The sequence below is a fragment of the Pavona decussata genome, unplaced genomic scaffold (assembly GCF_977016875.1).
Source record: "Pavona decussata unplaced genomic scaffold, jaPavDecu1.1 SCAFFOLD_354, whole genome shotgun sequence".
Classification (NCBI taxonomy): domain Eukaryota; kingdom Metazoa; phylum Cnidaria; class Anthozoa; order Scleractinia; family Agariciidae; genus Pavona; species Pavona decussata.
Window position 1 is genome coordinate 51,578 of NW_028145735.1, and position 11,855 is coordinate 63,432.

At 40.3% G+C, this 11,855-nt stretch overlaps 1 protein-coding gene across 1 annotated transcript; it reads right to left on the reverse strand.

Moving 5' to 3' along the window:
• Positions 1 to 860: 860 nt before the first annotated feature.
• On the reverse strand, positions 861 to 9,516 carry LOC146453005 (neuroligin-4, Y-linked-like). Its single transcript, XM_085097148.1, has 7 exons — positions 8,804 to 9,516; positions 6,132 to 6,311; positions 5,059 to 5,213; positions 4,074 to 4,175; positions 2,736 to 3,192; positions 1,530 to 1,756; positions 861 to 1,171 (listed from the first exon to the last, which is right to left on the reverse strand). Exons 1-7 carry the CDS (start codon positions 9,382 to 9,384, stop codon positions 1,035 to 1,037), a joined length of 1,839 nt encoding a protein of 612 aa, XP_084953274.1. The 5' UTR covers positions 9,385 to 9,516; the 3' UTR covers positions 861 to 1,034.
• Between the last annotated feature and the right edge of the window lie 2,339 nt (positions 9,517 to 11,855).

The following is an 11,855-nucleotide window of genomic DNA, read 5'->3' on the forward strand; positions in this document are numbered from 1 at the left end:
AAAGACAGCACAACAAGCTATAGCATTATAGCTCTCGAAAGCGAGCTTTGTAAAGACGAGGATCTGTTAGACACTCATATCCGTGATTACAAACTTCCTGCAATCTTCTAGCCTCCCACGCAGACGTCCTTAGGGGTTCATCACGCGTTTCCTTCCCCATGCGTTTCCTTCCGTTCGTGGGGAAGGAAAAGCGTGACGAACCCCTAAGGACGTCTGCGTGGGAGGCTAGTAATCTTCCCGCAGCGAGATACAATGGCATAAGCATAAATTCATGAGTTAAGAAATCACGGATCCTGTATCTCCACAGATAACATTTATTTAGTGCTACCTGAAATCTTGCAGTCAATCCAAGCCGATAAGCCTTAACAAATGCCACAGAGCTAGCATACACAATGGCATATCAAAAACTAACCCTTATGGCTCAGAATGATCAGTAAGAAACCCTCCATTCAGTATATTAGAGAATTCCCCCTCATGATCAAGACAAACACCATGAAGCAGAGCAGTCGCATCACATTTTGATCTAGGGAAGAATCTCTTATACAAAAAGGAAATTTTAAAGACATACTTGGAAAAGCAAAACTGAAAAGGCTTTTATGAAGACAACGGACACACAGTGGGAGTCGCGCAGCTCTGTCAACCCCATTTTAACATGCCATGTACCGCTGACCAATGATGACCAAATCCCGGGGGTGCATCCCTGGGGTCTGAAGCGTTCGTTTCCAAAACTAAACAATGTCCCCACCCCGCGGGCCCAAAATATTATCAAAAATGTACAATTTCCCGCATGTTCCCGGGGGTTTCCCGGGGGTGTCCCGGGGGTCAACCCCCGGGAAAGCCAATGATAAGTGCATAATTGCAAGTCGCAAATTACAATTTCTAGGTCCACGTATTTGCATAATGTTACGCGTACGATGTGTGGGGTTTATAATAGAACTGTATGAAACAGCTTTGCTTATAACACAGGTGTATATATGTATACTCGGTCCATGAAAGAGCTAACTCCATTAAAAACAAATAAACAAACAAAGCCGCTACATGTGTATAGCTTCTTCATAGTCCTTCCCACGATACCTTTGTTTTTGACACCGGACGATCAACAAGACGAGAAAAATCACAGCTAGAGCTCCAAACACTCCTGTTAGGATGGCGAGAACCATTACCAGTATGTCTGAGAGAGGAAAAGTGGACAGTTAAATGGATTCCGAAATATCAATAGAATGTTTGAATAATGATGCTCCAATTAAGGTTCAGGCAGCAAACACATTTTTTTTTTTTTTTTTTACAAAATACATTGGGGTTGGGGCTTGTGATAGATAGACCTTGTTTTGAGGAATACCCTTTACAGAGGGGCCTATATATGTGAGGTTTATGAGATGTTGGAAGCCGTTTCACGACATACAGGGCAAAGTTAGTCAGGGCAAAGTTAGTTTTTGATGTACTACTACCGAGGCAGATCAAGAAGGTGCTGATAGGTTATCGTGAAGTAATTATTGTATCCCGTTAAACTCTTGATTAATTCTTCATACCTTTGTGATCGTCATCATCATCAGTGTCATCAGTTACAGCCGGCGTCTTGCTAACCATCGTAGGTTCCACTGAAGTCAGACTTATCAGATAATCATTCCATAGGGCCATTTTTTCTGGACGCATTTTGGATCTCACTGTTAGGTTAGAACTTAGTCCCAGATATGTTCCCAGGTCTGTTGTATACTGTGGCCAAGGGGTCTTCAATGGCACCGGTGTATTCGGGTCTCTAAATGACGCACACGACAAAATTATATTGTGTCAAAAACAAATGTTCAGAGAACATGAATGTAGCTATGCTTAGAAAATCACAAGAATTATTAAAAACTGAGTCATTGGATAACGTAGTCCCAGGGTTTTGATTGGTTTAGCGGCCATTGTATATGAGCCCTTATACTATGCTCGACAAATATGGTAAGTATAGGTGTCAGGGGGGGGGGGGGGGGGGGAGAAGGAAAGAAAATATCACTAAATCAGTAAGATTTAGCGATTTTCGTGGTTGCTTTTCATGAAGCAATTATTCCACTAGCTTTTGCTTGATACGAGATGAATATAGCCAACGGCTTGGTGCTGCACACCTCGTTGGCTGTCTATCATCTGCAACCAAACGCGCGCTCGTGGAATAATTGTTAAATAGACTTGAGATAAAATAAATAAATAAATAAATAAACAAATAAATAAATAAAAAAGTAAAGGTGAAGTCGACCGAGGGTCACAAACGGTGTACACGACTAGCGTTTAACGGCGATTATGTAGCATGAACACGGGTTTAATTTTTAAGTAATCCCCTAATGCTTTGAACCTTTCGCTATCTCGAAATAAGAAAAACTCGTTTTCCTTGAAAACTGTTTAATGTAATTTATAACTAAAACATCGCAGAATTGTTTTTTTTTTCTCTTTGCCCACTCACTCTTCCCGTTATTCAATGTGGCTTTGTAGGGTTAATAATTTAACAACATTAAATAACACTGGAACAATATTGATACGAAGAAGAAGGGGTGAATCATTTAATCAATCAATCAATCAATCAATCAATCTATCAATCAGTCAAGCAACCGACGAACAAATCAATCAATCAATCAATCAATCAATCAACCTATCAATCAATCAATCAATCAATCAATCAATAAGTCACTTAATTCGTCAATCAGTCAATCAATCCGCATTAAAGAAAGAAAGACCTAAATTTACCTGCACTAACAACTTACCCCGTTTTCGCAAAATTTGCCCACATGGTCATGATGCCTTTACTTAGTTCAATTTCTGCTGCAGTTGTAAGGTTCTTGGCCATTGTGAGAGGATTTCCAAACACAAAAGGAAGATCGGCCCTATGATACACTCCATACCACGGAGGCAATGGAAATGGGATAGCGGGAAATGCTTTGGGTGCTTGTTCAAGCTGATAAAAGAACGTCGAGGCTCCGTTCTTCACAAACGCATCCGCTGACTGTATCGCGGGAGCTTTAAAAGTTGCGTCTGAGTTGAGGTCAAAAAACTGTTGACGTAACACAAAAGGATCCCTGGCATCGGACCAGTCCGTGTATTCGTAGATCAGCAAGTCAGTTACTCTTGGGTTTTGATCTCGAACCCAGATTCCTTTTTTAATCTCCTCTTTGAAAAGGGATCTTGGCATGCCATGAGAAACGTTGACGCCTTTCATGACACCTTTGAAATAAAACGAGAGCATTTGATAACGTTTTTGGACATCTGCCTGCTGCAACTACATTTAAAAATGAAACAAGGGACCTTTATATGTAACAAGTGAGTGTTCGTCAGAATCCTATTGTCTATTGTGTGCCGTTGGCCTGATACTAGATGATAGAGAGCATTTATATGCCAGCAGTTATTTCACATCCTCTAACCTTCCGTATGTTACCCTGCAGGAATCATTCTTCAACTTTGGAAAATTACAGAAGGTTTCTCGGCCGCAAGGTGCATTTTCGTCCCCGGAGCTTCCACTCTCTCTCAGCCGGCGGGGGCACCCGCTGGCTGAGAGGGACAGGAGGCTCTGCGTGTTTTTTTTTTTTTTTTTTTTTTTTTTTATATATATATATCCTTCCGACTTATGTTACTGCGCATACGTTCTGCGCATCTCGAAATACTCAAGTTTCCTGTGGGTGTTGCCTACAAATACAGGGATATTTTTGTGTGGTTTAAAACTATGCGGAGACAGCAGATCTTAGCAAGTGCTCTAGGTATCCAAAAAGTTAACTTGGAGTAACCGTGCATTTTTCAGAGATAATGTTAACTTTAAATTTTGGTTAAAAAACCGCCACACGTTGCTTTGTATTTTACCGTTTTTTTTTTTTTTTTTAAGAATAACTGTTGCTTAATTTGGATTTCAATTATATAGCTCTTTCTAAGATCTGCTTTCCCTGCATAGTCAAAAACCACACAAAAAATACTTCTTTATTAGTATCCACGACAATTTTCTGTGGAGCATACATAAATTGTTCACTGTTTTACTTCTTTACATGGCGTAAGACAAAAGATAGCAAACTTGATAAGCGTACAGAGTCAAGATTGACGCAGTTATTAGCTCTCACCTGGAACACCGGAAATAAAGATTGAACCATCATCTCGTGCCACACCAATAATGATGTTAGTCTTGTTAAACTTTCCAGCTTGAAGTAGTTTAGCAGGAGAATCTGTTAGAGATGTGTAAAGTACCAAGAAATAGGTCTAAATTAATAGAGTGGTTCTCAATTGAGTTTTGTTAAGTTTTCTACGCTGTTAGATCAGCCTTGCAGTTATTTCAGTTCCTTATTGTTATTTTTTGCCTGATTAGATCTTTTACAGATCTTGCGTATACTTGCAGCATTTTCGTTTGCGGTCCTTTGCAGTTTATTCTTTTCGAAAGTAATCGCGTTTGCTTTGCCGGGTTTTGCTTGACAAAACTCGCGCCGTTTTTCTCGACCAATAAGAAGCAAAACCAAAACCAATAGTTGCCCTGCTGGTAAACGTTTTCCCGCGCTTGGCTCCAGTGAGATGCATCTGCCTCGAGTGCTGATTGGGTCATAGTGCTGTTTGTGTTTGTTGTGACTGTCAGAGTAGTCCCTTGGGTTATGGTTTTATGCATGACACTCAACTGGAAAGCGCTCTAATCGATTAACGAATGATGAAACACACCTGCTACATTAGCAAAGGTAATATTCCCCTAAAAATAATATGTAAGTCTTTAACCGGCAACCACTCATGACATTTATAATATTCACACGTCTGAGTGAAGACAAGCAAATTAACATTGGAGCTAGATTTTGACAGAAAAACGCCGACGCCGATCTTTCCATGGATGTTTCGACGCGTTATAATCACTGTTTCCACAAACATATTATTTTATCGATAAAACAAGAAATCAAAGGCACGATCTGCTACATGTGCTTCGGACTCCCCGTGCATTAAAGAAGAACGATACTCCTAGTCTCTGTAAAGCATAGAAACTTGCAGTGTTGGCCACTAAACGGCCGACGTGTAGTGTGAACACTTTACCATGTTACATAACAAAATTATAGAGCTTATCACTCATCATACCTGGCAGAAAGTATCCATCTACTACCGGTCCAAATGGCAGTAAAATTGGTTGGAAAAACACCTTGTCTTGTGCGGCCAAAATTTCTTTAACAGATTTTTCTTTCGTGCATGTTTTCAGCGAATTCATCGTACAGCCCAAGGCCTCGGCGAAGCTCCTGAGAAATGGAATACAGAGCAAAACAAATTTATGATCAAAAGCTGAATTATCTCAATTTTAAAACTGGATGGATGGATGGATGGATGGATGGATGGATGGATGGATGGATGGATGGATGGATGGATGGATGGATGGATGGATGGATGGATGGATGGATGGATGGATGGATGGGTGGATGGATGGATGGGTGGATGAATGGATGGATGGGTGGATGGATAGATGGATGGATGGATGGATGGATGGATGGGTGGATGGATGGATGGATGGATGGATGGATGGATGGATGGATGGATGGATGGATGGATGGATGGGTGGATGGATGGATGAATGAGAGACAGGGCCAGTGAGAGACGGGCATAATAATTATAAGATTCCCGAGCTTGTGTTGAGTCCGCAAACTGTGGTTTTTGCGATGAAGGAGATTTAGTAATCAATAGATTTTTGTCTTGTTCCTTGATGCGAATGTTGGTTTGACAACGAAGTCTAAATGTTTGCTTCTAATATGAGGTCTGTTCAACCTGTGGCGATTAATGTTTTTCCCGTAAGAACAAAGAGTTTACGTCAAAGGGAAGAGGTGTGAATAACTTGAAAGTTGTGACGAATTTAATATCTTTTAAATAGAGGAATGATCCTCGAAGTTAGTACGAAAACTGAAAGCCTGAAATAATTCAGGCTTGAACGGGATTCGAACTCAAGACCTCTGCGATCCCGGTACAGTGCTCCACCAACTGAGCTATCAAGCCAACTGGTAGCTGGTCATATTGTGAGTTCGTAAATTTCCGTACTGACTGCGAGGAATATATTTCCTATATTTAATCTATTTTTTCATCCGCAGTTCGAAATATATGTTTCATATATTTATATCCGTTTAATTTTCTTTGTTTATTGACCGATTGACTGATCCCCTTGTTTATACCTTGCTCGTGAATCAGCCTCGTCTCTTTCCACCGTTGAAGATATGGCGACGGCTGTTCCGCTCTGCATGATAACATTCTGATACAAGCCGCTGGCCAGTGGAGACAGCATTAATAGGGCAACGCACATACCGCCAGCCGATCCACCAAATATGGTAACCTTGCTGGGGTCTCCTCCGAACCTATCAGTTGGAAATCAGCGGCTGTATAAACTGGTCACGGTTAATTATAACGAATAAAACCTCAACGCTAAAAATATAAATAATAAAAATAAATATAAAAACTTATAAATAAACTTAAGCTGCACTACATTAATAAGACATGTTTAATTAAACCAGGTTTAACGAAATAAAAATTGCAAACAGAAAGCTGAACCATTGGCTTTGACATATGATTCAAGTAAACTTTAACTATTTTCAATATGCTTTCATTTGTGCTAAATCTGTAGTCGACAAAAATCAGAAAGCAGCTTTTATGAACGAAACAATTTTAAACTGTGTCTAACTAAACAGCTTTTAAACGTGTTTAAACCTTGGCGTGAAGGGGGCATTAAACATAGATGGGCTCGGCATTTTTTTTTTTTTTTTTCATTCCTCTGTCCGAAACTGCGAAACCTTCTAAGCCAGCACAAATTTGCATATTATTTCATCAGAAACTGGTGCTGTGACTGTGTGGGAGTGGAACTGAGGAATATTTGGCTTAATTATCTGAGTTGATGACGTAATCTGGCCAAGTGTAGACTTACACCATGGCCCGGGGGGGGGGGGGGGGGGGGGTGGGACTCTCATATGAAAGGGGCGGGGATGCTCGTCGGAAATTTTGAATTAAACCCCTAAAGGAGACCAATCTGGGCGTGGCCCAAGCTTTCCTGACCCCTAAAAGAGACCATTTTAAAGCACAGACAATTATACATTTTTATATTTCTTCGCGTGCAAATCTCTAAAAGAAACCTTCACGGCTAAATATGATGGCGTTTTGCCCAGAACCACCCTAAGTGAGACCAAAACCCGAAATTTACACCCCTAGGCGAGACGACGAACATCCCCTCCCTTTTTATATGAGAGTCCCCTCCCCGAGCACCATGGTTACACAGAAAGCCAAACAACGAACCCTTTTTATTCGACCTCTTCATATTTATTTTTGTTTTCCACATTACCATCCAACAATAGTATAGCTCTACTGCTCACCGATACAAAACCACATACAACCCACAATTCCTTGATTTGCTTTGACGAAACGCCAGCACTCGAATTTCTTTACGGAGACCAAATTACCGGGGGGGGGGGGGGTCCATATAAAAGTAACAGGGGTAATCGTCCTACCTTTTAGGTGTTAAAGTTCGTGGTTTGGTACCCCTTAAAATCTAAAATGACTTCCGTCAGAGAAATGGTGGTACCTTTTTGAGCCCAACTGAATATGAGTGGAAGTAAATGTCAGTCAACTCATTTGGTACCTTATGCTTGTCCAAAAGGGACAATATATCAAGACTTACTTATTTACATCAAGTTTCATATTTCAATGTTAAGGTGGGGCTCTACCTGAATTTGAGTGAAATTTGAAGAGGTTTTAAGAATGGATAGCAGAAAGAAAATGATTTTTGGAACACTAACAGACAGTCGATAACCACGCAAGAGCACCCCAGGTTGCTAGTGGACCGAACTTGGTATCCGTCTATTTATTATTAACTACAAATTCTAATTATAAAACTTCACTAAATCTTCAACATTTCTTATTTCTTTTAATTTTACCAATCCTTCAAGAAAAATTATTTCCTTCCAAATATACCTAAAAATCACCCAAAAATTCATAAAACACCCCAAATCATTGATTTGTGTTATGAATGGAGGGTTTTTGTATTGCTTGAAATGCAAACAAGATATTTTGATTTGACCGATTTTAAGCGGCGTGAAAACGGCTTTCAGGTGAGTCCCCACCTTAAGATTAGTATGCCGTGATATGTTAAGATTTGCATATGTCTGCAACAAGATTTAAATACACATATCAAGATTCGCCCGCGAATATTCATTAAGTTTCGAATAAAAACACTAAATATGAAAAGGAAATATGAAACTTGATGTAAATAAGTAAATCTTGATATTTTGTCCCTTTTGGACAAGCATAGTACCTCTTAGGGGTAAAAAATTGTTCGGACCTTGCACACAAAACAGATTTCTGGTACCTTTTAGGGGTTCTTTTCAAAATTTCCGACTATCACTGACCCCCGTGACTTTTATATGGGAGTCCACCCCCGCCTCCTTCCGGGAAAATTAAATAACGTTATTATCTCTGTTGGTAAAACAAAACATTTGCTTCTTTTTTTTTTTTTTTTGCCTTGAAATAAAAACCTCTTTCTCAAAGTCAATCCAGATTGTTTCGACCCAAAGAAAGTAGATGCTAGGCCTGAAAATTTAAATCTGATAACTCACATGGAATATATCATGATGCAGCAGCAATTCAAGATCAATCAACTTTTTAAATTTTCACGGTTTGTTAATATTATGTCTTTCAATCTATGACATAACCTTGTTGAGCGAATTGACCTATTACCACTTTTGATAACAATAGGCCATCTATGAATAATTAGGACAAAGCCAACAGACCGTGCATTATGCTGCAAACATAATGCCTGTAATACGACAATATTCCTCTTATTATTTGAATTGTTGTTTCTTACCTTTCAATGTTTTTATTCACCCATTTCAAGGCCTCTATTTGATCCAGTAGCCCATAGTTCCCTCTCAGATCGCCACTGTTCGCGCTCAAAAATCCCAGAACTCCCAATCGATAAGCAGCCGTGACAACGATCACGTTTTCTTCGGTCGCCAAAACGCTGCCGTCGTAGCCTAGAGTGTCTCCTAAAATAAAAGCTCCGCCGTGGAACCATAACATAACCGCGAGGGCTGAACTGCTTGTTGAGTTTCCGGGAACGTACACATTCAGCAGTAAGCAATCTTCGCTCATAAGCGGGAGTTTGGATGGATTAGCTGTTGGCTGAGGACAAATCTTCTCCGTCTTGTTAGCGACTAAAGTTGAAGTCCACTTGTCTGGTTCAACTGGATATTCGAGCCGTTCTGCCTTGGCAAAAGGGATTCCCAAATAGCTTTTAGCCGTCCTGTTCGTTGGAAGCTTGATTACAGACCCGCTCACCGGTCCATAGATCGTGTTTATTATTGTAGCCGTTGAGTGGTTCAAGCAGCAAAAGTGTACTGTGAGCGTGATCCATGCTAAACAGGCGGCAAAGGGAAATACTGCCATTGTTGGAAGCCACTTTCTATCTGCCGTTAGACTGTATGGTGCTACAATCGAAGAAACACTTGTGAAGAAGCGTCCGATGTTCGGGTGATTGTGAACTGTTTAACGGTTCGGTTCAATGCAAATGTCACACGAGCGACCACAATTCATGTCACACTCGAGTTACTTTTGAGAGGATACATTCCTGACACTTTAAATAAAATCTATTAAAGGTTTTAGTTATGTCCTTTTTTAATAAGTGCAACAAATGTGAATTTATTTATTTATTTTTCATTAATTTAGCCTGAAGCATCCGTCAGACACTCAACCAGCTGCGGTGTCCTTCTTACGGGTTGGAGCACAGGCGGACCACCCTCTGTTTCCGTGGTGTAATTGCTGTTTGGAACTCAAGCAACACGATCGGTTGAAATTTTAGTCGAGATATTTAGGTCGCCTTTTACCTTTATGTAATAAAGTTTCAAGGAAATGTTGATTGAGTCGCGCGTGGTTTATTGCCATTCCGAGCCGTAGAAACCTTTCTCTGGCGAGTTTACTGGTACCGGCCTGTTCCAAACAGCAATTACACCACACAAACAGAGGGTGTTTTGCCTGTGGTTCGAGTAGCATTTTACTGATCTGTGATCGGTCATACGCGTACTAAGTCACGGTTGGCGGACACCTGACGCATAACCGCCTCTTCGGGACGGAACCATTGCAATTTGTATTAAAATGAGCAATGAGAGAAAACGTCGGTGGGCATAGCACTTGAACTGAGTCCGATTTATTCCCGGGTACTGCGATCTTTACTTGGTTTCCCTCCGAGGCTATCCCATGCAACACTACAATACTACGGCAGTAAACAAAGTAACCCTTTCGGGCGGATCAGTCGTCTCCGTACTGAGCCCACTACCCTGCATTACATGGAATACCCACGCACCTTTACTGTTTTACCAGCTCAGTTTGTAATTTGTGACCTTTTGAAGATTTTGGTTTTGCTTGTACGGTCAGAGCCGTCGGGTGCTTTCGCTAAAAAATTAAAGTCGAAGTCAGAACATTTACGGACCTGAAGAAACTTTGTTCGCCAAATTGGCAAGCAGTTGTTGTGCTTTACATAAATATGAGATGGCGGTAATTCAAACTTTTGAACGATGTCTTTGGCCCACCGAAAACATAACAAATTACTTAAGTTGTTAGTTTTATCAAAGTCGAAAGAAAACTTTTAAAAGTCTAGCTTTCTTCGATTGCCACTAAATCCGAATTTCTGTGGCAGAGAAGCGGCGTTCCGAGCAAATTATACAACCAACAACGTCCTTTGGGTTGTAGGATCGTTTAATTCAGTTTGAATTTATCCCAACGGAAAGACTATCGACAAGAGAGGATGTTGCTATCGACGATTTTGGAGAAAGGAAAGTTATTTCGACTATGAAATAACACCACACAGAAAACAAGATAAAATCGGGTAGATTTTTTTTAAGAATCGGGTTTACAAGTGTTTTTACAACAGTGTATATTAAATCATTTATATTAATATCCAAATTGAAAATAAAAACTTTCGAAACGAAATATTACTGCAATGAAAGCTAAAGTTACTAAAGACACGCCAAACATAGTCACAACTGATTTCAATTAGTGGCATGGGATCGTACGAAAGGTTCAAAAATAGAATTTGCTAAGCTCAAAAATTTTATATTCTGCTAAAGATATTTATCTAAGCACACCTTACTAACAATTTTCTTTTACAAACATCCAAAATGTTGGTTAGAAATTACTGAAAGATCACACCACAAACTTCACGCTTTCGATAAGTGGGATCGTACAAAAGGCTCAAAAATAGAATTTGCTAAGCTCCAAAGTCATTCTGTTAAAACATATTAATTTTTGATTGGTTCCCTGTTAATCTTTTGTTGTCACGGTCCTATATAAGCCTCATATACCACCCGAATGAGCGGGAGTGCATTGCTCCAAGTGATGCATGTTACTCTGCTATATATTTGCCTCCCATCACTTTCCCATTATATCGGCCCGAATTCGCCCATCCACTCTATGAATTCATACCACATGCACACCTCATGATCCCTCTATAATGAAGTCCCCCCCCCCCCCCGCCACACGTGTCATCACGTATACCATCACCTCACACAAATCCACCCATATCCCAATACCTTACTTCATAACCCGCCCCACCCACAACGTATCATCCGGTTCATACCGATAAATTCTCCCATCACCCACCCGTATTTTCTCGCCACCCATTTCTTTACAAGTATCCACAGTACCCCACTATGACCCTAATGAATCATCCTACGGATTTACACTTCCGTGAAAATCAACCACTGATAAATTCCCTCACACATTCACTGATGTATGGCTTGTATATGTTCCCGCAAACGTTTGCTCGTGTAGGTAAACACATAGATCTTCTCTCAAATTTACCAAGTGTCCACTATATATATTCGCTTATGGCCGTTATCACATAGATTTTCTTTTAAATTTTC